The sequence below is a fragment of the Leptidea sinapis genome, chromosome 40 (genome assembly GCF_905404315.1).
Source record: "Leptidea sinapis chromosome 40, ilLepSina1.1, whole genome shotgun sequence".
In the NCBI taxonomy this organism is placed as follows: domain Eukaryota; kingdom Metazoa; phylum Arthropoda; class Insecta; order Lepidoptera; family Pieridae; genus Leptidea; species Leptidea sinapis.
In genome coordinates, this window is record NC_066304.1 from 8,777,817 (window position 1) to 8,804,040 (window position 26,224).

The 26,224-nt window shown below is 39.1% G+C and overlaps 1 protein-coding gene across 1 annotated transcript; it reads left to right on the forward strand.

The window, feature by feature from the left end:
• The first annotated feature begins 341 nt into the window (after window positions 1–341).
• On the forward strand, window positions 342–26,224 carry LOC126976352 (very long-chain specific acyl-CoA dehydrogenase, mitochondrial). Its single transcript, XM_050824649.1, has 6 exons — window positions 342–675; window positions 5,355–5,538; window positions 5,896–6,233; window positions 7,031–7,172; window positions 7,253–7,844; window positions 25,689–26,224. The coding sequence occupies exons 1-6, from the start codon at window positions 608–610 to the stop codon at window positions 26,222–26,224; spliced, it is 1,860 nt and encodes a 619-aa protein (XP_050680606.1). The 5' UTR covers window positions 342–607.

The window sequence follows — 26,224 nt, forward strand, 5'->3', positions numbered from 1 at the left end:
TGCGCTGGTGTAGGCCATTTGGTAATGTCGCCTTAATGATAATATAAAATAATAACTAAGTTTAGGTTGTAAGCTAAAACTATTCGAGAACAAAAAAAAATAGTGAAATAATTAAACAAATTTAAAGAAACTTACACGCAATTAATTTAAATAACATATTATAACATCGCAGTGTATCTGGGTCTCAGGAGACAACGACTAACGAGTGGTTGTGGTTTTAGATTTAGAACTGGTTTACTCTGTGGGCGCAGGTGAAAATATTGTATGGCCGCTAAAAGTCACAGAGTACTTACTAACTACTTACTACCTTTGTAAGCTAAGCCTTTCAAAGCTAGGATTATTAATATTCTGTAACCTTTATTATTATTCTTTGCTTTCTAGTTTTCCCAGGTTTTTTATTTTTTTTCCTTACTTTTACATACTTTTTTTTTATTTTTATTTAGTATTATATTTTTGCCAGAGTTTCGTTAGAGTAAAAATATTATTTGAATTTTGGATACCTAGTTAGTAGCTGCCTAATAACGATAAGCAATTGTAAAGTTTTATTAGATACTTTTTTCGTTCAAGAAAAAAGTTTTTAATTTGAATACCTAAGTGTTATCTTAAAATGAACGGAACAAAGTTTGTTGGATATGCTAAGAGATGTTTGAACGTGAACTTTATCAGTATTCGTAGGTAAGTATAGAGTTGTTATACCTAATATTATTTTACATCCTTGGACTTTGTACTGTTTTTGAAATATATATTATAAACAGTTTTGTAAGTGCAAAGTGGTACAAAGTCTAAAGTCATTAATTATTTTAATTGAAGTAATTACATAAAATATACCTTTTTTATGTATACATACTATAAATATGGACTGAAAATATCTGAACACACAGTCAAATTAACATACTTCACACAATATTAAAGGAAATATCCTCATTGAAATTTCTTAACTAATTGTCTTACTAACACAATTAATTAAAGTAATTACATAAAAGATACCTTTTTCTGTATACACACTTTATGTATGGACTGAAAATATCTGCGACCAATTAGTGGTGCAATTTGAACACACAGTCAAATTAATATACTTTACACAATATTAAGTAAATATCTTCACTGTAAATTTTTTAACTGTCTTACTAACACAATCTATCTGAAAGATATTTAAATGTTGGTATTTTCACCTTACCTTACTTAACATGTAGGAATAAGTTACATCTATGTTACAAAGTGATTTTATTTTGATTTACAAAAAAAAACCAGTTCTTTGTTTCATCACTAATCTATTCATTTAAAGTTAACAATAGACATTTAGAATATTTTAAAATGTTTAACACACACACATTAAACATTTTAGGAGTGAAATAGGTACCTAGGTACATTCAGATTGATAAACACACAAGATAATGATTATGTTCTTACATTAGATCTCATCACATCACCTAACAAATTTTTATGGTTGTTTTTTGTATATTTTGTAAAAACTACAAGTTATGATGTAAAATACTGATTATGTAATCTAAATTTAGAAGAAAAGTTTTGTGTTACAACAGCTTATTTGGATAAACACAGACCCTTGGAATGTGTTAGGTGCCAGGGGTATTAAACTAGGTATAATCATAGTCTAGGTATAAACTTAGTCTGTTACAATTAAAAATAAACAAAATATTACATTTAAATTTTGAATCTGTCATTTTTATATGATTTTTCATTGAGTTTTCTCAAATTGCCACCAATATATTGTTCTTTCTTTTATGAAAATAAGGGACAAGACGAGCAGGATGTTCAGCTGATGGTAATTGATACACGCTGCCCATTTCAATGCAGTGCAGCTCAGGATTCTTTGAAAACCCCAAAAATTCTGAATGGCACTACAACTGCGCTCATCACCTTGAGACTTAAGATATTAAGTCTCATTTGCCCAGTAATTTCACTAGCTATGTCACCCTTCTACTGAAACAGTAATGCTTAGACATTACTGCTTCACGGCAGAAATAGGTGCCGGTGTGGTACCCATAATCTAGGCGGCATCCTGTGCAAAGGAGCCTCCCACTGGTATGGAGCTGTTCAATATTTTGCGATATTAAAATGGATTGGGGTGATAAAGGAAACCGAATCTCTGTGATTGCATTATACAAAGTAGGCACGGAGCCAAATGCAATTTTTAAAACTTTTCATATGCTTGGTATTAGGAAAATGTTTGTGTGCCAGGTTATTAATACCTTTATCCTCATTGGCTATATGTGTATTTTGATTCCCGACATGACTTGGCCTCATGATCATACTTAAAGCATCTTGTGATAAAAGTAAAGTCTCTCACAAGAGAAGATGACCAATTAACAAACACTCAATCCTTTGATATGAGGGCTTTGCATATGGTTGTGGTAACTTCAATAATATAATTGCAGGTTTCGGCATCTTTCCTGCCTCATTTATGGCTTAAATTAATTGAGCTTAAAAATGACTCGAGATAGGAATCTTGAAGGTCATTGGCTAGATTCTTAAGGAATAAAGGTCAACAAGTCTTTTTCCTGCAAAGATGTAGGCAATTAAATGACTATAACTAGGCTTATGTGTAAAAGGCTAATTGATTATAAGTCCTGAGTGCTTTAGCTGTTCTGATTGTTTGAGCTTCTGGATGACCTTCTTACTATCTGTGCTGATTATGACACCCCTATTCCTTGTCTTGTGCAGGCCATGTAATTTCATTTGTTCTGGGCAAATAATTTTTCTACAAGATATTTCGTCTCTTTGCTTGACTTCAATTTGTCATTGGGATAAATGGCAACTGACTTCACATTATTTGGTTGGATTAAATTTTTAGTGCCTTTTTTCACCATCTTAGCAAATGATATCCCTGGGGCAAGTTTACAAGACTCCTCAATGCTCAGCTTTAGGTCTTGAAGCCGCTGGGATAAGTCAAATTGGCTTTGGAGGGTTTGTGCTGAAAAGTTTTGGATTAGAGAGACTGGTATTGCAGAGCCCTCTGCAAAGTACCATGACTCTTAAGCAATAGAACATTTATTCAGTTCATGTTTGATTTGAACAATGACAGTTGACACACAACTAAGGAGAAAAGTGTGATTACATTGTATAATCACTTTGTATGATGCAAATGATATGTCCTTACAGACGACTTACGGCAGATCACAGCCCTGGTTCGATGCGTCAGTTAAAGCAGCATCTGACTGCAAAAAACAGGCGTATCGAACTTGGGTTGCGGCGCTGGGCACAAAGGATCTGAACTGCATAGTTCTTAAGAGGAAATACAACCGTGCTTCCAGATTTTTTAAGCGGCAAATCGCCCGTGCAAAGTCAAAACACGTCGTCAAAATCGGCGAGCAGCTTTCCAGTTACGCGACCGGAACACGCAAGTTCTGGTCGTTGTCGAAAGCTGCTCTTGGTAACTTCAGCCAGCCGTCCATGCCGCCGTTGCACGTGAGGAATGACACCCTGGCCCATACGGCAAAAGAGAAAGCCGATCTCCTGTGCGCTCTTTTCGCCTCCAACTCGACTCTTGACGACAACGGAAAAACACCGCCGACCATCCCGCGGTGTCAGAGCTCTATGCCTGAAGTACAGTTCAGACAGAAAACTGTTAGGCGAGCTCTGTTTTCGTTGGACGTCGGGAAGTCGAGCGGGCTGGATGGCATTTCTCCAATCGTGCTTAGAACGTGTGCCCCTGAGTTGACACCGGTGCTAACGCGTTTATTCCGGCACTCTTATTCCAAAGGCGTAGTCCCTGACTCATGGAAGTCAGCCCTTGTCCATCCGATCCAAAAAAAAGGAGACAGTTCGGATCCGGCAAACTACAGGCCTATTGCTATTACCTCCCTGCTCTCCAAAATCATGGAGAGCATAATTAGCCGTCAGCTCTTGGTATACCTAGAGGGTCACCAGTTGATCAACGACCGACAATACGGGTTTCGCCATGGTCGGTCGGCAGGTGATCTTCTGGTATACCTAACACATAGATGGGCTGCGGTTATTGAAAGCAAGGGGGAAGGCCTGGCAGTTAGCCTGGATATAGCGAAGGCATTTGATCGTGTATGGCACAAGGCGCTCCTCTCTAAACTTCCATCATTTGGGCTTCCCGAGAGCTTGTGCAAGTGGACCTCCAGCTTCCTCACTGGGCGCAGCATACAGGTCGTTGTCGACGGACATTGCTCGAACCCGAAGCCCGTGAATGCTGGAGTGCCTCAAGGCTGTGTGCTATCTCCTACGTTGTTTCTTCTGCATATCTATTATATGTTGGACACCTCCAACATTCATTGCAATGCGGATGACAGCACTGGTGATGCCGTATACACGGGCCATGCACGTCTCTCTCGGGAAATCGTAGACCAGTGCCGGGAGAAACTTGTGTCTTCTATCGAGTCCTCCCTTGAGAAGGTCGCGGAATGGGTTAAATTGAACCTTGTCGAATTTAACCCCCAGAAGACTCAAGTTTGCGCGTTTACCACTAAAAAAACCCTATTTGTCGCATCACCGCTCTTCGACAACACTTCCCTAAAAGCCACGCCTAGTATCGGAATACTGGGTCTCGAAATCTCGAGCGATTGCCAATTCCGTGGCCATCTGGAGGGCAAAGCCAAATTGGCTTCAAAGAAACTGGGCGTCATTAATAGAGCACGGCAATACTTCAAGCCGGCCCACATACTAGCGATCTACAAAGCGCAGGCCACACATGGAGTATTGCTGTCATCTCTGGTCTGGCGCACCCCAGTATCAGCTCGATCCATTTGACCGCGTGCAACGCAGAGCAGCTCGAATTGTCGGGGACCCAGTGCTCTGTGAACGGCTGGATCACTTGGCGGTGCGTAGAGACGTTGCTTCATTGTGTGTCTTCTACCGCATTTATCACGGGGAGTGTTCCGAAGAGCTGTTTAACCTGATTCCTGCCGCCGAATACAACCTTCGCACGACACGCCACAAGTTAGGATATCATCCTCACCATCTGGATGTGTGGCGGTCCTCCACAGTGCGGTTTTCAAGGAGCTTTCTTCCACGTACTACAAAGCTGTGGAATGAGCTTCCTTGTGCGGTGTTTCAGGGACGATACGACATGGGTACCTTCAAAAAAAGCGCGTACACCTTCCTTAAAGGCCGGCAACGCTCCTGTGATTCCTCTGGTGTTGCAAGAGAGTATGGGTGGCGGTGATCACTTAACAACAGGTGACCCGTACGCTCGTTTGTCCTCCTATTCCATAAAAAAAAATGTTGAACCAGCACAGAAATGAAGTCGATATTGGGACCAATATTGGCGTGTGATACAAAGTAAATTGTAACTGCAAGCGATCAGCGCTCCCGTGTTCAACGTGCTTGCTCCGTGTAACACTACGATACTACTAGGACCGTTGTTACAGCGCGGGCTCGGCGGCCCCGGCGGCCAAGGCGGCGGGCGCTCGCGTCAGCGCATCCTTCACCTTGAACTTGTTCCGGGGCCAGCTCGAGACCTCGCAAGTGTTCCCGTTCCCTGAACCGCTCACGGAAGACCAGAGGCAGACTCTGGCAGAGTTGGTGCCGCCTGTTGAGAAGTTTTTTCAAGAGGTTTTTATATATCATTTCGTTTATATCACTAGAGAACCTATGGAAACTTATTGGATAATCCAATCACAATGTAAATAATTATGTTCCTACTTCCATTAATAAATAAATGAAACATACCAATATAAAATTAAAAATAAGACATCATTACACAATCAATTGTAACTTGCTGAAGCTAGAGTACTAGTAGTAGAGACTCTGCTCATCAACAAATATTTCCATGCCCAGCTTTGGCGAGGGACGTAAGAGTTCCCGTGGAAAGGCACCCAAGTCTGCACGATTCTGCCTGTAGTGTGTGCTTCGATTTCGCCTCAGCAATAACTCTCGAGGAACCTGGAGCCATGATTGTACTCTCGGCAGGTGAACGACCCGGCCAAGAACGACGCGGACGCGCAGGTGGACGAGCGCACGGCGGCGGGGCTGTGGGAGCTGGGCGCGTTCGGGCTGCAGGTGCCGGTGGAGCTGGGCGGGCTGGGGCTGTGCAACACGCAGTACGCGCGCCTGGTGGAGGTGGTGGGCGCGCACGACCTGGGCGTGGGCATCACGCTGGGCGCGCACCAGTCCATCGGCTTCAAGGGCGTGCTGCTGTTCGGCTCGGAGCGCCAGCGCGCGCACTACCTGCCCAGGGTCACCGCCGGCGAGTACGCCGCCTTCTGCCTCACCGAGCCCTCGTCGGGCTCCGACGCCGGCTCCATCAAGTGAGTTCTTGTATTGACAGACTGTTGTTCATTGGCCAACTAACTGGTCATCCTGCAGATATATCAAAACGACGTTGTGAATGCTATTAGGGGAAGGGCGGGCAAATTGGAAGGCTTAATCTTATGAAAAAAAATATATTGAAAACACAAATTTATTTTGATCAGTCTTGAACGTGTTAAGCATGAGGACACGAGTGAAACAACTGCTTGCTCGGGACGCACAGCCGTTTAATTAAACATTATGCGAAGGCAGACGCCGCATACACAACAGAAAGAAAGCTTAGCTTATAAAGTGATGTACTTCAAAAGAATTAACAAGTAGAAAATCTGTGAATACTCATGAAACAAAGTCGTCAAAAATTCCATCTTGCCCTTACTCTGTTGGCAGAATGGAAACCATGTTCAGGCAAGATGTTATATTAGGAATCCTTATCTAATATGTAAATTATTCTTATATTTTACAATTTACATATAAAATATAACCATTTTCTGTATTTACAGGTCGTGTGCCCAACAACAACATACTGGACACTATATTAGCAATCATATCCAAATAATTTTTCCACATAATATACATAACAATATACATAACAGTCATTTTGTGGGCACTGTTCCAAAATCTACTAAGTATATTCCAGGGGCGTGCATACCATATAGGTATTAGGCAATATTAGGCAATGCCTACCGCATCGAGAGCCGTAATAAACTGTATCACTAATATACACTAGATTTCACTGGAGGTCAGTCTCGCACCGACAAGTAAACACATTAATAACGAAAGTGAATTCTGTATGTAGATCGCGAGCGGTGCTGTCTCCCGACGGTAAGCACTACATCCTCAACGGATCCAAGATCTGGATCAGTAACGGCGGCATCGCGGAGATCATGACCGTGTTCGCGCAGACGCCCGTTCAGAAGGACGGCAAGACTGTGGACAAGGTAAGCGCGGGCCGCGGGACGGGAGCGGCGCGGAGCCTCAGTCCGGTGGCGGTGGTACATCCGATGTGTCTGTTCCGCAGGTGACCGCTTTCATCGTGGAGCGCGGCTTCGGCGGCGTGTCGTCGGGCCCGCCCGAGAACAAGATGGGCATCCGCTGCTCCAACACGACCGAGGTGTACTTCGAGGACGTGCGCGTGCCCGTAGAGAACGTGCTGGGCGGCGTGGGCAACGGGTTCAAGGTGGCCATGAACATCCTCAACAACGGCCGCTTCGGCATGGCGGCCGCGCTCGCGGGCACGCAGCGGGCCGCGCTGCGCCAGGCGGCCGAGCACGCCGCCACGCGCCAGCAGTTCGGGCGCCGCCTGGCCGACTTCGGCGCCGTGCGGGAGAAGCTGGCGCGCATGGCCATGCTGCAGTACGTCACGGAGTCGCTGGCCTACATGGTGAGCGGCAACATGGACGCGGGCGCCGCGGACTACCAGCTCGAGGCCGCCGCCGCCAAGGTGTTCGCGTCCGACTCGGCCTGGCTCGTGGTGGACGAGGCCATCCAGATCCTGGGCGGCATGGGCTACATGAAGGCCACGGGCCTGGAGCGCGTGCTGCGCGACCTGCGCATCTTCCGCATCTTCGAGGGCACCAACGACATCCTGCGACTCTTCATCGCGCTCACCGGTGAATATCGTATTGTTAATGTAAATTATCCTTATCGTGTCTGCCAGTCTGGCCCCCTATCAGCCGCCTGGGCATTGCTTCTAGCTTTCTTCATATTGTCCACAGCTGTTGGCCCTAACAAAAAAAGAAAGTTTCATCCAGGACCCATCCAGCTAGGTTTCGTGAAGTTGGTACTCAAGGGGTGTAGGTTACTGTCCAACTAAGAGAAGTTAACCCTAGGTGGTACAGTAACTATATATGTATAGGTGGCTATACTGCCGCAGGTGTCCGTGGTGCTCCACACCGTTGTCGCCCGAACACCGTGTCTCTATCTATCAAGCCGGGTGACAGCCGACAGGTTGGCCGGTGCAACATGCCACACTTGAGCCGAGACAAGCTAATATTGAAGAGACCTTGTGTCAGTCTGGATATAGCGAAGGCTATTGATCGTGTAGGGCACGAGGTGCTTCTTTCAAAACTTCCATCGTCGTTGTCGACGCTTATTGCTCGAACCCGAAGCTCGTGAACGCTGGAATGCCCCAAGGCTGTGTGCTATATCCTACACTTTACTCAAGTCAAGTAGGATTTGATAATTCGTGTTAATTGAGTACAGATTCCCATTGAAACCAGCTTATGCAGAAGGCCTTGGTGCCAGACCGTGTCAAAAGCTTTTTCAATATCGAGTAGGAACATTCCTGTAGACTGCTTTAGATTAAGATTGTAAGACACGGTTTCTGCAACTCGGACAAGCTGTTGCACTGTAGAATGGGCCTAACGGAATCCAAATTGTTCGTCGATCAGGAGGTTTTCTGAGGCTCTCGTTAAGCGCTTGTATATAATTTTTTCGAAAAGTTTCCCAATGCATGGGAGAAGACTAATGGGGCGATATGAATATGGGTCTGATAGATCTTTGCCGGGCTTAGGTATAGCTATTACTTTCGCTGTTTTCCACGGCGATGGAAAATAGCGAATAGTAAGGCATGCATTAAACATTTTTACCAATAAAACGATACATTTTCGGGGGAGATTTTTGATTAGTAAATTTGAAATTTCGTCCGATCCTGGAGACTTTCGAATTTTTAAGGATGAAATAAATTTTTTCACTTCCTTCGGACGAACTAGCATGAAGTTGCTATCGGAACTGATATGGTTATTAGTCAGTAGCGATATAGATCGCTCGACTGCTTGTTTTTCAACGCTATCCCAATCATGGGTCAGTAGCATGTTGTTTAAGAAAGCATTAAGCTAAGACATTACACTGTTCTTGTGGGTTAGTGGTATGGGACAAAATATCCGCCTTGAGAGGAGGAATAGTGGATTGCTTGGGGTTTAAATTTTTTACAAGACGCCAAAGGTCGTTACCAGGGTTGTCAACTTTATTAAGTTTATTATTCCATACTTTGTCATTGTGTCGACTGATAGCGTCATTGATCCGTACTTTTAAGTGGTTAATTTTGCTGAGTAAGAGTCTGCGAAGGTAATAATTTGGTTCTTTTGATAAATTTCTACGTAAATAGTTTTTTTGATTAATCATCCTTTTAAATACATCTAGGTAAATGACAACTGTTCCAAGGCTTAAGAGTTGAAATTGGCACACTAATGTCTCTTGCCTCTAGCATTGAACGTTGCAAGTCTATAATAGAAGAGTCAATATCGTTTATAGATTCGTAGACTTTGGAAGAAAGTGTGATATTGTCGTTAAGAAAACTCCGATATCTCGTCCAATCGGTTTTTGCATAGTTAAATTTTTGCATAAAATCACGAGAGGGATTACTATCAAATTTGACAAGGACAGGGAAATGGTTAGAGGATTGGATGGACTTGGTTTCAATGTCGCTAGGTGGAAAGTTTTTGCTTAAAAGTATATTTATCTTTGACAAAGATAAATATTTCGTATATATACATACAGGGAAATGGAAGAATACGTAATTCTTTAAACAGTGGTTCACACGAATCTATGTAAAAAGCTCCTGTCATAGCTGTTAAGCATCACTTTTGGGCTATGAAATCCCTATTAGCCTCGCTAGAGTGTCCCCACAAGATGAGTCCATATCGAAGTACTGATGCGACATAACCATGATAAGCTGCCAGGACTGTACTTGGTAAAGCCGTTTTACGCAATCTATATAACACATAAACATATCTATCAATTTTTTGGCATGTCTACATGCTCTTTCCATTTTAGATTTTTATCTAGAAGTACTCCTAAAAATTTAACATGCAGAGCTTCTTCTATTTGGCTATTTGTATAATTTATCTTAAGGTTATAGATATTATTTATTTATTTAGATAGTTACACCAACAACACATCATTATAAAATAAAAATTTAGCAAGTACACAAGGGATAGTACAATATGACATGTCTTAACAGGCGTAAACAACATTTACAACAGTGCGAAAACATTAACATAGTTGAACAATTAAAATTAAAGAAATGAAGAGTTAAACAAAAATGATGATATTAAATGACTTAAATACATTACTACTTTCAAAAAAGAGATTTATAAAATTTATAACTATACAACAATACATTAATTTATTTGTTATATTTAACTTACATAACTAAGATCTTAATATTTAATGCAGTCGGTTTTAAATTTATTGATAGTCATATGAAAAATATCTATATCACCATTTTTTGCAGTGATATCGTTATAAGAGCTCACAATTCTGTTTAAGGGGGCGTTTTTACCTATATTAGTTCTGCTGATTGTTGGGCTGAAAATATTTTTAATAGGGAATCTTGGTCTATTTCTAGGGACTGTAAGATTTACATTTATAAGACATTCTGGGGATATGATTCTACCATGTATAATTTTATGTAAAGTGGACACATCAGTTATTTTTCGTCTTATCTCCAACGAATTCATATTGAAATGGTCCAGTCTTGTTTTATCGTCTGCACGATAAGGACAGGTTTTGTCTTTAAAAGCTAGAAAGCGAGTGAAATTACGTTGAATACGCTCTAATCTATCAATATGGACATTATATTGGGGATTCCAAACCGGTGAAACGTATTCAAGTGCACTTCGTACCAATGCATTGTAAAGACACACAATTGCAAATGGATTTCTGAAATCTTTGCAAGTACGCTTAATAAAACCCAGAAATTTCCAAGACTTAAGTATGATGTTATCGATATGATTTATAAAATTTAGTTTTTTGTCTATAACTATACCAAGATCACGAACTGATGACGCCTGTTCCAAAGGAACATTATTAACGACGTAAGATGATGCAGTCTCAGTTCTATTTCTAGTGATCTTGATATGTATACATTTTTCCGGATTTAGTATCATTTTGTTTACATTACACCAGTTGCAAATATTATCCAGGTCAGTTTGAAGAAGTCTTATGTCATTCTGAGACTTAATTTCTTTATAAATTTTTAAGTCGTCTGCGAACATAGAACATTTACTAGATGTTATTTGATCCAAAATATCATTTATAAAAGCGTTAAAAAGAACAGGACCAAGATTTGAGCCCTGAGGAACGCCTGATTTAGGAAAAAAGGTATGTGAAGTGTAACCATTTGCAGTGACCCTCTGCCTTCTGTCTTTTAAATAAGATTGTAACAAATTTAATAGTTTACCATGAATCCCATAGAATTTTAATTTTGAAAGAAGTATTTCATGGTTCACTTTATCAAAAGCGCTGGAAAAATCTGTGTATATGCAATCAATCTCAGCTTTGTTGTCTACGCCCGAAGAAAGATCCGTTACATAACCAGGAAGGTTACTTAGAGTTGACCTGTGTCTACGGAAACCATGCTGTGCATTCGACATAACGTTCTCCAAACATCTCCGTTCTCCGTTCGACAAATATTTTTTTCGAATATCTTAGGAAATATGCTTAAGATTGATACGGGCCTATAATTTTTGATATTACATTTATCACCTTTTTTGTGTATGGGTACAACATTCGCAATCTTCCAATCAGTAGGAAATACACCAGCATTAATAGATTTTTCAAAAATAATTTTGAGAGGAAGTGTTAACTGCTTTACTGTCCTTTTAATAAATATTGGAGGTATCCCGTCCGGTCCAGCACCTTTACTAACGTCAATTAATTTTATAGTGTTCTCGATTGCTCGTTCCGTTATGACAATGATACTAAGTGATAGCTGAGGAAAAGAGTCACCTTTGTCAAGAATAATAGAATTATAGGACGTAGAATAAACAGATGAAAAGTGCTGAGCGAAGAAATTACAAATATCTTCTCCTGTATGAGCTTTATTTTCATTTAAAAACATTTCTGCAGGCTTATTTGAAACACTACCTCGTTGTTGTTTGACAAAAGACCAAAACTTTTTAGGATTTTTTAAATTTGCTTTTTCAGTATTATTTATATAATCGGAATAACAAGATGAAATCATGGAATCGACCCGCTTACTACATAATTTTGCTTCTATCTTATCCCTAGGATTTTTATATATCTTATACTTTTTGCGAATTCTATCTCTTTCAGCTATTATTTTTATTTAATCACATGTGAACCACAATGGATATTTAAGGTTACGAGTTTTAATTTTCGGTTTAGTTGATTCGATGATAGAGTATAACAATTTATAAAATTTTGCAACGGCAACATTGACATCTTTAATAGGTAAGAGCTCTGACATCCAATTAATTCTTTTCAACTCTGCAATAACTAGTGAATAGTTTGCTTTTCTAAAACTATAATTACAAATTTATTTGTTTATACAATACGAATATGATAATTTTGTGTCTATTTCTACATTTAATGCTGGATGATGAGGATCGAGTTTGCTCAATGGGCTCCCACAATGTTCTACAGATGGTATATCTGTTCCAAATTACAGAGTTTTTCTTTTTTAGGTTCACTAAACGGGATACACTCTTAATGTTGTATAAAACAGAAAAATATGTTAACACGTTGGGGCGAGTGCCTCCTTCTGGAAGTGAACACAGCATGCTTTTAAATGTGTTCTAGATTTTATATAAAACTAAAAACATTAACTTAAGCTAGATGAATACAATTCAACCCCACAGTCCCCAAGCCAATAATCCGCTTTTTCTAGCAGAAGTCTTCTGAACCTAGGGACTGACGGATTGAATGTCTACTAATGAAAATTTAGTTTGTCTAATCACAAAACCTGAAAGACGAGATGCCTTTTTGGAAATGTAGTCAATGTGCTCTCTAAAATCTAATTTTGTGTCAACCATGACAACCAATCTCGCATTGTAAAAACTTCTGTTAGTGGACACGCATTTATGAAGTAAGAAAGTAGTGAAGAATTTCGTTTTCGAGAAAAGTTTAAGTAAAAACATTTTGAGGAATTTAAAACCATCCTATTACTAACACACCAATCGCAAATCGTATCAAGATCACTTTGTAATATGATCGTATCTTCTGTAGATTTAATTTCACGATAAATTTTTAAGTCGTCTGCAAACATTTGAAATTTGGATTTTAATTTAGTCGCTAGATCGTTCACAAAGACCAAGAAAAAAAAGGGGCCCCAAATGGGAGCCCTGTGGAACCCCTGATGGCACGGCTCTTGAAATTGTCTTAAAGCCTTGTCGCACCACCGCAGTAGAGAGCCACATATTCCTGCGTGACCAAGTTTTTCTATGAGCAGTACGTGGTCAACCACATCGAAGGCTTTTGATAAATCAGTGTAAATAGCATGCAATTCGTGACCATCTGTGAAAGTTTGAGTAATGTCACTAACAAAATCCACAAGATTCGATGTAGTTGATCTACCAGGTAGAAATCCATGCTGTTGGGGTATGAGCAAGGGTTTAAGGTGGAAAAAAATATTTTTCTGAACGAGTAATTCAAACAGCTTACCGATAGCAGACAAAATTGAGATGGGCCGGTAGTTAGTAATATCTCCAGGATCTCCCTTCTTGTGAATTGGACTGATGTGCGCAATCTTCCATCTCGAGGGAAAAGTTCCACATAGTAAAGACTTATTGAAAATGATTCGTAGCGGTTCAGCCAATTTTGTGCCACAGGCCTTTAAGAAACTAGGAGGTATAGAATCTGGACCAGGACCTTTATTTGCATCTAGGCTTTTGAGCGCTGATATGACATCTGAGTCTGTGAAACGACATAAACTAAGGGACATGTGGCATTCGACGATTTCATTGTGTTTAGTTCTTGGGTTTGGGTCATGCTGATAGGTTGAGTGATTAGGTCTGACATAAATTTAACACTATCAGTCAATTCCTGAATACTGCTGCGAGTGTTAATGTTTTCAGTGCTGATGTCGCGTCTTATCTCTCTAAGAAGATGGGATAACGTATCTTCAAGCTTTCTGTCTAGATATCGCTTGAGCTCCTCGTTACTATTCAGTGGTGGGGAGTCGTCTCTAGGGCTGAAGGCTACGGCCTGACAAGGTGTAGTAGTTGAATTGTCGCCTCGTTTATTTGTTTTGCAGTCGGGGCACTTCCACGACGCTTTGTATGTCTTGGACTCCTTTCCAAATGTTTCCGAAGGCACTCCAAGGCACTGGTAATGGTAGGCGTTGCTGCACTTGCTACACAGTTTGATATCAGCCGGCTTAATTTGCTTGTTGCACTTAATGCAGAGACTCATTTTAATATTACCCCGTGCAGTAGGAGAAAATTTCTACGCTGGCAATATTTTACGCTTGTCAGAACCGAAAACAGAATGTCAGATGAATTTGACAAAGTGTCAAAGTCGAAAGTTGAATTGTCAATTGAATTTGACAGTATATTTACTAGCCGGTTGAGGGTGATCGCAGAAAAATATTGACAGCCACAAAAGAAGTCCGTTTTGAGGTTACATAAATCAAACTTATTTTACTTGATTTCTATTGCAAATAATTGGAACTTATCTGAGATAACGCCTAAGCAGCTTCTTCGTAGATGTTGCTTTCCGCCTGTTACACTTTCCACGTGAAACTAGCAGTAATTTTATATAACAAGATAAATCTAGAAGCACTGTATCAATAGTAGCAGGGTTGCCAGATATTGTCAGTATTAAATCTAATAATCTATTGTTCTGATTTCTTACATCATTATACTGAACCAAGTTGTTTAAGGACATAAAATCGATTAAACGGTATCCTATATTACTTTTATTATTAATTGGTTGCAAATGAGAGGAGCTGTACTATCATATTTCCAGTCGAGAAATCCCAGATTGAAGTCACCTAAGATAATGATTTTGCCAGAATAAGACTGCATAACGTAACTACAATTGTCTAGAATATAATCCAGTGTGGTGGCCGTAACCGGAGGGGGTAAGTAAAGTGTACAGAACAGTATTTCCTTGTAGACTTTATCATTGTCGAAACGACATTTCACTGAGACCCATAAATCTTCGCTGGTGCTTTCGAAATGGTTGACTCTGTTTGAAATTAAATGTTTGGAAACAGCCGTAATAACACCTCCTCCATTTCCTTTCGATGAATTACTAGAACTCCGATCTCTCCTGTATACAACATATTTATCTCCAAACAGCTCACTATCGTGAATTCCGTCATCTAACCAAGTTTCTGTTCCAACAATAATATCATAGTTTGAGGTCAAGATCGCTAGTTACATTTCTTTTACTTTGGACTTGAGGCCTCTAAAGTTTAGGTAGTAGATATTGAATTTAGTAATTTAGTCTACGGATTATTATTGGGATGGACGGATAGGCTGATCACAATTTGTTAAGCGAATCGTAACACTTTATTTGTTTAGCGGGTGATTGATCATTTTTTCTAACAAATATGCGGCCGTTGCGTACCCATGTATATTTATATTGTTTCTCACGAGCAATTTGTCTTGTACGAGCATGTAGGGCTTTGTAAACTGGAGCGAGGTGTTCCGAAACAAACACTGGCACCTTGGTCTAACCGTAGCCTAAGTGTGCAGAATTCAATTTATTAGTGGAATTACTTTTTTTGAATTTAGTCACTGCAGATAGAATGTTATCTCTAATTCTTGTTGTAGGAAGCTTAACAACAACAGACCGTGGTCTGTTATTGGATTCATTCATCTTCCTAACTCGCGTGCATGAAATAATATCCATGTCCTGTATAGGGTTTGAGACTGTGGAACATAATTGTTTTACGACGGTGATCAAGTTTTCACTTTTACTTTCCGGTATACCACTTAATTCAATGTTAGTTTCTCGCGAATGTTGATCCAGCAAATTAACTCTTGTGGTTAGTTCGTCTATTTTATCCTTTAGCAACATGTTGTCCTTACAGAGAGAAATTACTTTTTCTTCGGAATCCAAAAGTTTCTTATTTATTCGGTCGTATTCGCCACTAAGAAATTCTACACCAGATTTTAATTCCTGAAGGACAGAGAGATTCTCTATTATAGGTGCCAATTCTCGTTTAATAATTGTTTCGACATCAGTTTGCAATGAGTCATTGATCGCCGCTTGGATTTCAGTCCTGATCACAGATAAGATGGCCATATCATTTGGAGGTGATACGAGTGAACTTTGTTCTGACTGAATGATTTTTTTACGGTATGTTACATTGTCTTCCTCTGGTGTTTGAATGCTGTTGCAAATTTTTTGCTGAGATGTAGAATGAATTGGAGTGTTCGTGTTATCGACCTTTTTATCCTTATTTCGGCAACCAGGGCATATCCATTTATCTTTTCTTTCCTTATCCATTGCCGTGAAACGTAAATTTTACAGATCGATAACAATATATAATAAAATATAGTTTCTAAATTCAATAATTTTAAAATAAACAAGACTTGTGACAGTAATTATGAGAAGAAAAAAAAATGTTCTTTTGGGTGAGGATCGAACTTATGTCGCTACGATATCATATATAATGAGCAAACTTTATAGTATAGGATCCCGCTATACAGCGACCTTCACCGAGATGCTTATTTAATGAGACGTATTTTTATGTTATTAAATATGCCAATAAATATATCCTATATGGGTTGCCTAACAAATTTCAGTCCAGAGTATTTTTAATTAATAATTTAAAAAAAAAAATTTTTAAACATTGCACCGGTGTGATTATTAAATAAATTTGATACCAATCGAAAGTTTGAAGCCCATAGAATATGCAAACGTTAGGTTGCCTATTTTTTTCCGGTCACAACCACGGGTTGCCAGGTGTAAACAGGTAAATCTATACTAGCATTTTGCAACGGTCTGATGATTGAATCAAACTTAAATAATATGAAAATTATTTCATAAGAAACACGGTGGTATAGGGTTGCCTGCGAAAAATCAGTCCCGAATTACGGTTGTCGAATTTTAAATAATAAAATATCGCTGCGAGTGAATGTGTGTGAGAGAGAGGTCCCAGACCAACCATCCCATGCGGTAGAAAAGGACGCAGCGTAGCAGCTGTTTAAAGTCCGCCCATTTAAAGAAGGAGAGTGCGCATGCTATTTGTGCTTGGAAATGAAAAGGATAGCGATAGACTCGTATATGCTGTGCATTATTTTGGAGTAGTTAATTATTAATATACAGAAATAGTTATTTAATTTTTTATTTTTTAATCAATTAATTATTTATCTATGTTTATTGTTTATGTGACACTAAAGTATATACACATCTTTAGTAAAAAAGACAGAGTAAAACATATATATTACTTATCTGGCAAATTTTATCTTTATTATTGGGAGCCGAAATAAAAAACAACAATTAAAAGAATACTTCTGTTTATTGAAAAAAATTTAAAATACAATTTTTTTTTAAATTATTCAGGTACCGAGTCATCGGACATATAACTGTGATCTCCAACTTCTGAATCTTCTTCGTCATCACTCTCCGTTTCAGTTTTTTCGACAATGTCTTCTATTTTTAAAGGTGTATGATCCCCAATAAATCCTACTGGTTTTAAATATTCATCTAAGAACCAACCGCAGTTCTCAGGCTGAAGTTTCACGCATATTGGATCCGTTGCATTAAGCCACATGGAATTTACGAAAATAGTTCGTAAAATTTAGAGTAGAGTTTAGAGTTAATGATATCCAGCATGGTGGTATGGAGTTGGAGTCGAAGCCTTTTATTTTTTTTAAAAAGTGCTCGCTGTCTTCTTTTGCAGAGTAATTCTTCAAAAAAATGCGATGTCTCGCATCATTCACACTGGTACAGTTCCTGATACCATACATAGTAGACGTAAATTCTTGAACAGTCTTCATTTTTTCACCAATGACAATATCAGCAGCATCTGTTAATTACGCAAAAACTGTTTGATATTTTTCATTTTTTGAAAATTGCTGAAAAGGTTTTACTTTCCCTTTGTTGTAAAATGCTGCCGTGTAATCGCAACCTGTAAATGCATGGAATGCTGGAAGACTTTGGCATAATTTAATTCCTAACTCCAACGCTAAATCGGTGCAATTAATACAATCAACAGTTTGATTATTACTCTTTTTTGTAGCTGAACTGGCAAGCCAAATTTCTGATCCGATAAGTTTGTGCATATTTCCTAACAAAATAATCAAAACGTCAGTATCAGGCTTTAATTAAAACTCTTGAGCCTGGTTCCGCTTTAGAAGCATGAAAAATAATCCTTGTATCTGCCTCTTCGTGATGACATTCATAATTAGTTTCTTCAGTTTTTTTACGGAATTTTCCTGAACTTGATAAGAGTAACAGTGATGGTCGACGGTTAAAAAATTTTTTTTGTTTTGGATTATCGTTACCAAATTGTCGTTTTGCCAATAATCAGCCAGAAACTGCACCAAAGGCTTTGCAAAAAATTTTTTGGTCTAGTTTGCTGAGCTCCTGAAATTTTGTACGGAATATCGAATTCTTTTCTGCTTTCACGTTCGGAATCTTTGATTGACGGTGATAAGTAGCGATCAAAAATTAAATGTATTTCTGTCGCGTTTGTTGAACATATTTTTATGAGTATTGACTCGGCAATTTTATCAAAAGTTTGAGCTATAGCAGCTCCGATTATATGCAAGTAATAAAAACCATCTATTATTTCAACGTTGATATGAGTTGGCTCAACCATTTTAGTTTTGGATTTCAAAACCTTTGCTAACGTTGATTTTGAAGTTTTTAACATCTCTCCAGTACATGCAAAAAGAGCAGGGGGCAATGGTGCTAGTGGAAAAGTTAGGCAAAATTCGAGATTAATTTTTTTGTTTAGACTTATTGCCAAAAGTCGCCCAAATACATCTCGTTCCATTTTCAACAATACTTTCTTGTTCTTGTCTTTGGTACTCAAGACTTTAGTCATACATTGAGAAGCAAAATTGCAGATTTTGTTTCGTTTTATTGGTTTATCGAATCTTCCGGGAGTTGAAGAGCATTCCGAGATAAAAATTTAATTTTTGTTGAGAGCCTGCTGTTTTTACGTTCAGCAGAAAATCAGTAACTTCTTTCGATGCAGCTTTACCGGTTGAAATGTTGAATAATGTATCTTTGTCAATAGTGTCATCAAATGGATTCATCGTACATTTTATTGCTTCAATGATACTCTGAAGATTTTTCTTGTCTTTCTTAATTTTACTTCGTTGCAATGAGTGCGAAGTATCATCCTTTTTCGTTAATCCGATTTTTTGTTTGATAGATGTTAATATCTTCGTCCTCATGCTATGACTGAGTGCCCATCTTTGACGTGCAGATATTGAATCCGCAGCAAGGTTATCAGCCAATTGATTGCTAGCATCAGCATTGATGGTTTGCTCTAGCGTCAAGTCAACCGGTGATCGAGCGAAATTCGCTGCAGTTCGTCTAATTCCAAAGGCACCTCGACGAAATTCAGCCACCAAAGATGAATTATTAGTATACAAATTGATTAAATTGCTCAAATATAACAAGGACCATCTGGCATAATTGGGCTGGTTTAACGCAAAAAAAATATCAGCCATGTTGAAAATCGAGTCCACGTACAGTTCAAAGTTACTGGTGCGGATACTTCTGGAAAACCGATGGTATAAATTAATTAACTCACAGTACTGGTAATAAAATTGAGCAGTTTTCCCTTTTTCTCCGATTAAAGTCTGATTGCAGAATTCTTTATAACCGTTAACAATTCGACTCAATACATCTGGTAACTCGATAGTTTCGTAGGCGTCATAAGCAGTTTGATTTGATGCATTCTGTATTTGCGTTTGCAGCAGTTCATCCATCGCCTCAAGTGTAACATTAGTTGTCGATAAATACTGTTCAAAATGTAATATTTGTAATGCGGCAGCGGTTAGCGGATGTAAGCGCTTGCAACGATTGAAGTGCTTGCTGTCCAAAAAGCTATTCATGGAGCCGCCGGCTAATACTTCAGCTTGCACCAGTATTTCCACTAATCCACTGGAGTCAATATATTTTCCGATGGCTCTAAAAAATGCCATCTCTGTGTGAAACGCTTCCAAGTTAACAAAAATTTTATTGTATAGCGGTTTTTCTTGTTCTTGAATTTGCATAGCCATTTTTGCTATCGCTAAATCATATTTCACAATAATTTCTGGCTGCTGACATTTTTCAGCGATTTCTTTAGCCATGTTTAATGTTTCATTGACTACTGCATACGACGTTGGTGATGAATTTATGGGAGGTAAATATTCAACTCTTTGCTTCTCACTGTGGTCTAAAGATATCATACAGTTATAACCCAACCACATAGGAACAGAATCAATTCTTGTTAACGACATTATCCATAATAAATCTTTATCTGTAGCTATTTCTGTAGCACCTTTGCATAACTCGGTTGTATTGGTAAACGAATCTACAGTAATCAGCTGCATGCTTGCCTTAGGTTTCGAATAATATGGTCGAATTTCTCGTGATATTTCATTGAAACGCCTTCTCTTGCGGGTAGGCCCTTCTTCATTTGTGTTGTCCTTTACTTGAGGCGCTGGTGAAGTTGTAGCTTCACCATCATCAAAATTATCAGATCCATTACTAGAGAATTGATAAATAATGCCAACTGTGTCGTGCATTATGTCCTTTCCAGAAGTTGTGTCAACGAAGCGGTCGAAATTATCGAACGCTACGTGGGTGCTGTGTCCATTTGCTGCAGTGATGCCTTTTGGTATAACTTTGTTATCTTGGATCGATGTATACGTCATTTCGGTTTCCAATTCTTCTGCCAAATTATTTCCAATTGTATGGCCATACCTATTAAGTATCGTAATTACTTGCCTAGAGTTGGTTAAAGACTTTACTGCCAATCCAAGAGATAAACTTTTTGCGGGCTTACATGCACCCCTAGTGACAGCATAAATAACGTCACTACATATTGACGTTATTTTAGCTTTCAGTCCGTTCGAATCTTCATCAGAATGATTAGGTCCTTCAATAAGGTTTCGCATAAAATCTATTAATTGCTTAGGAATGTCACATTCTCCACGAATGACATCATCAGCAGTTACGTTGCGAGAAAGCGGATGAACATCTATATTTTTAATGCAACTTCTCAAATAATATGCTACATTTTCAAACTCATAATCATTTCTTGTCTCCAAAAATTTAAAATTGTTAGCCATTACAGAAACGTCCATGTCTGTTTTGTACACAATTTTTTTGTAACGTATTCCCATTGACGCTTCAATCGTAATAAGATTACCAAATTTCTTCATTAACTTTTTTTGCAAGGTTTCACATCGGTAATCTTGAATATCATTGAAATCAATTTCATGATTTCCAAACTCTAGCAATAAAGCTTGGTATCTTAAAAATAATTGAGCCAAGTACATAACTTGGTTGTTTTCAATTATTTCTGTCTCAATAAAATTTGATATGGATTGAAAAGCCAACTGATGTAACTGTCGATATTTACTATACGTGGAATCGGTAGATTCTTCCGTGGACCGCTTATTTTTCGATTGATACAGTGCGTAACAAGGCAGATGGTACGCTTGTGCTTGATGTCGATGCTGTTGATGTCGTTGCTGTTGATGTCGATGCTGTTGATGTTGACTGCTCCTAAAAGAATTTAAATCATTCTTTGAGTAAAAATGGAAGAAAACAAATATAAATGAAAACACAAGTTCAATTAATAGATTTTCATGTCACTTTTTTAAAAAAGCTTAAAAAAAAATTTTTTTATTACCTTGTCAAAGCCCCCAGAAGTTTGAGGCAGGTCTTCAACATTACTCGTTTCATCCTCAGCAACTGTAGCACAGGAATCGACACTAGGATTCAACTGTTGTGGTTCTTCTTCAGTAGTAGATACATCGGTATGCTCCTAAAAAAAAACAATTTTTGCGATTAAATGAAAATGTTTGATTATAAATTTAAAAAAAATTTTGATAAGAATAGTTGATTTAAAACATCCTCATTTAATTATTCCAAAAAAAAAAGGAAATCAGAACATTTTCTTGTTCAATTTTCAACTACCGTTTTTTAAGTAAATTACAAATAAAATATGTGTGTCGAAAATTAACAAAACCATAAGTGAGTTTTACTAGCAATTACTTCAACATGACAAAAATATAGAAGATGTATTAGCTTAGATAATTTTAAAGATTGAATTATTATGTACTTACTGTATATTCCGCGATAAATTTAAGAAATTCTTCGTTATATTTTTTATTCAAAACAGTCACTTTTTTGTAGCACGTGGTATGATAACCTACAAATTGGAGTGACGCACTGGGTAGCTCAACAAAATTGTATTTAAAATTTTTTTTTTACGAAAAGCTAACTTTAATGCACAGTTTTCAAAAGTTTCATCATCAAAATCAATTATTCCGTCATCCGAATCACACAAAAAACACTTTTTGGCCATTTTTTCCAACAATAAATAGCAGCACGTTTTTTCACTTGTATCTATAGCGACAATCTACTCCAAAATAATGCACAGCATATACGCGTCTATCGCTATCCTTTTCATTTCCAAGCACAGATAGCATGCGCACTCTCCTTCTTTAAATGGGCGGACTTTAAACAGCTGCTACGCTGCGTCCTTTTCTACCGCATGGGATGGTTGGTCTGGGACCTCTCTCTCACACACATTCACTCGCAACGATATTTTATTATTTAAAATTCGACAACCGTAATTCGGGACTGATTTTTCGCAGGCAACCCTATACCACCGTGTTCCTTATGAAATAATCTTTCATTTTATCTAAGTTTGATTCAATAATCAGACCGTTGCAAAATGCTAGTATAGATTTACCTGTTTACACCTGGCAACCCGTGGTTGTGACCGGAAAAAAATAGGCAACCTAACGTTTGCATATTCTATGGGCTTCAAACTTTCGATTGGTATCAAATTTATTTAATAATCACACCGGTGCAATGTTTAAAAAATTTTTTTTTAAAATTATTAATTAAAAATACTCTGGACTGAAATTTGTTAGGCAACCCATATAGGATATATTTATTGGCATATTTAATAACATAAAAAATACGTCTCATTAAATAAGCATCTCGGTGAAGGTCGTTGTATAGCGGGATCTTAGACTATTAGATGCAGTTTAAAAGTACCTTCACAAATTACACCAACACAAAATTTACTCAATTTGTTTTCAAGCACAATTTAGTATCATTAATCACTTAAGCTTGGAATATCGCCTAATTGGTGGTTACGCGTATTATTATGTGATTAATTTGATTATATTCACCAAACTCACTTTTGTATCACTTTTTGCAAACCTTTAATTTAAGCAAACCTTGTAGAGTGTGATCGGATTTCAAATGTAGTTTCAAAAGTGCAGTAACTACTGGATTTTCTATGAGATAACACTTGTTGTTAAAGCTCGGACACTGGACTGCCTTTTAAAACTAAGGTAAGACAGAATTATCAACACTAATAATTTTAAACTTTAACTTTTTGTGGAGACTAACGCACCGGGCACCATGACATTTACACTATTAGAGCGGTTACTTAAACTAAATTGCATAAATGAGGTTTTTTTAATATTAACTTGAAGATTATTATCCTCTAGCCAATTTACTGTATTAATTTCATTGTTAATTTCACTTTAATAAATATCAATCTCATTTGTATTATTACATGTCATAATTATTGATATGTCACCGGCGAATAAATAACAGTCATTTTTTTGTCACACTAGGCAGGTCATTAATATAAATTAAAAATAATAATGGTACAAGGACGCTTCCTTGCGGAAATTAATTATTTATCTAATTTAGTATGTAATTGGATTTATGTTTATAAATTTCTGCCAACAACACTAATACAAATATTTTTATGTATTGTAAATGTATATTATGTATTGATACACAAAACAAAGAAAATAATCGCCTGTGACGTTATATGAACTCGAAAAGAGCACCCTCTATAATATAATAGATCACAAATATTATGCTGTACGTGTGTTGAACGCATTACTGTCGAGGACACATACGAAATTGTAAGCAGTGGCGCGGGAAACACACAGCGCGAACAATTGCCGCCCTGCAATGTTCATGTTCCCTTTCTGAATTAGCAGTGAATGTGTTAAGGATTAAAACGCGTGTATTTGTAACTGGTTTTACATCAATTTTTTCGTAAAAGTTACATTTTTATTATTTTTACTGTGTATGCTTTCTTCAACAGGTTTTTTTTACTTCGCGATTGTCCCCCTTGTCAACAGTCACATACTTATCCTTCATGCTATTTAAATTCGAGTCGGATTCCTAAGAGCTTTGATCCTTTATTGTGCGAACGTAGTACACCCATGTTAACAGTATGTAGTAGTATAACAAACGACACAATTATAGGACGATGTTACGCCTCCTGCGCACAATTCACTGTCGTGGTTTGCAACACTACACTATCCGAAACACGTCTATCGCTCACGCGATTACATATATTTACTGCATATTGTGGGCTCCAGACCACAGACCCAAACTACAAAACACTGCGAACATTCCAAGCTGTTTGAAATCCCTGGAAACTATGCTATCAACTATATGGTATAAAATGAAATTTGCAGTCAATCAAAACACCAACCTTATAACATCAACCCGCTTGACCACAACACCAATTATTGCTTAGGAATGGAGTGGCGACAGTGTATTCTTTGCATCAGTGATTATTTTCTCAGAAATTTTTCCTAATTCGCAAAGTTTGAAGGTCTATACTCCTTGACATCTTGTTTATTTCCTCCATTTGAGATGGGCGTTATTAATGCTAGTTTTCAGATAGTGGGAAAACAGCCCTCTGCCAAAGATTTTTTAAATATTATTGTTAGGGGGATTTATAATTTTTTCACTAATCTTGACACAATAATAGGATTGTTTATGTCTACACCTTGTAGTAGCTTCATGATTATTTTCCGTGTAATATTTCTCTAAATTTCCTGAGGACATGTCAACAGTGGATGAGTCCCCATCACTGTGGGAACAAACACGGAGTTAAAGTACTCGTTAAACATATTACTCATTGTTTCTGGGTCGTTTGAGGAGACTCCATCAATAGTCATGTGAGACGGTATAACGTTATTACGCAATTTAGACTTGATAAAAGTCCAAAAAGGTTAAGACTATTGTGTGTGAGTGCGTTCTTACGGGTAAGTTTAATAAGAGCACGTGAGAACCTAGGTGGACTGTAATTACTAGAAGATATTCATTTTTTAGGAGTATAATTATCAATCAAGATATGTAACACAGAATAGAAATAGGTTACTGCTTGTCCGGGAATTGGAATAAAAATATTTAACGTCATGATAGTCTGCCTCACGGCAAGCCAAGCCTCGAGTGACTTGTGAAGTATATATCGTTTGTCGGACGGTACACGGGGCCCGAGGCCGTCCGCGGGGGCGCTCCTAATTCCGGACTCTTCTTAACCCGTCCCGTGTCCGACCGGGTATAGAATTGTTTCATAATCACCACTGCTCACTTCTGTTAGTAGTAGTATGTAGGAGGAATTAAAATGAATAATGAAGAACTGTAACTATCGTCAAAGGTTATTTTATTTACACTAACGAATAGCTATTAACAATAAATCTTATAAAAATAACTCTGAACCAAATGACAACGTTCACGCGGGGCGACAGGCATCCAGTACGCCGGCTCGCACCTGCAGGAGCTGATGCGGGCCTTCAAGAACCCGGCCGCCAACCTGGGGCTCGTGTTCAGCGAGGCGGGGCGCCGCGCCGGCCGCGCCGTGGGGCTGGGCGCCGCGCCCGCGCTCGAGCCGCACGTGGCGCCGGCGCTGCGGCCCGCCGCGCGGCAGCTGGCGCGGCGGGCCGCCGAGCTGGGCGCGGCCGTGGAGGCGGCGCTGCGGCGCTACGGCCGCGGCGTGGTGGACGAGCAGCTCGTGCTCAACCGGCTGGCGGCCGCCGCCGTCGACGCCTACTCCGCCGCCGCCGTGCTGGCGCGCGCCTCCCGCGCCGCCGCGCGCGCGCTGCCGTCCGCGCCGCACGAGCTGGCGCTGGCCGAGGCGTGGACCGAGGAGGCCTGCGAGCGCATGGGCGGGCTGGCGGCCGGCCTGGCGCCGCGCGCGCTGGCGCACGACGCGCGCCTGCTGGCGCTGGGCGCCGCCGTGGCGGCCGCGGGCGGCCAGCCCACGCGCTCGCCGCCGGGCCTGTGA

Bases quoted from the DNA above. Each gene is read 5' to 3' on its own strand.
- LOC126976352 (XM_050824649.1), top strand. From the start codon at position 608: ATGAACGGAACAAAGTTTGTTGGATATGCTAAGAGATGTTTGAACGTG. The intron at 676-5,354 runs GTAAGTATAGAG...CCGTTGTTACAG, and splicing joins AACTTTATCAGTATTCGTAG to CGCGGGCTCGGCGGCCCCGG. The intron at 7,173-7,252 runs GTAAGCGCGGGC...TCTGTTCCGCAG, and splicing joins ACGGCAAGACTGTGGACAAG to GTGACCGCTTTCATCGTGGA.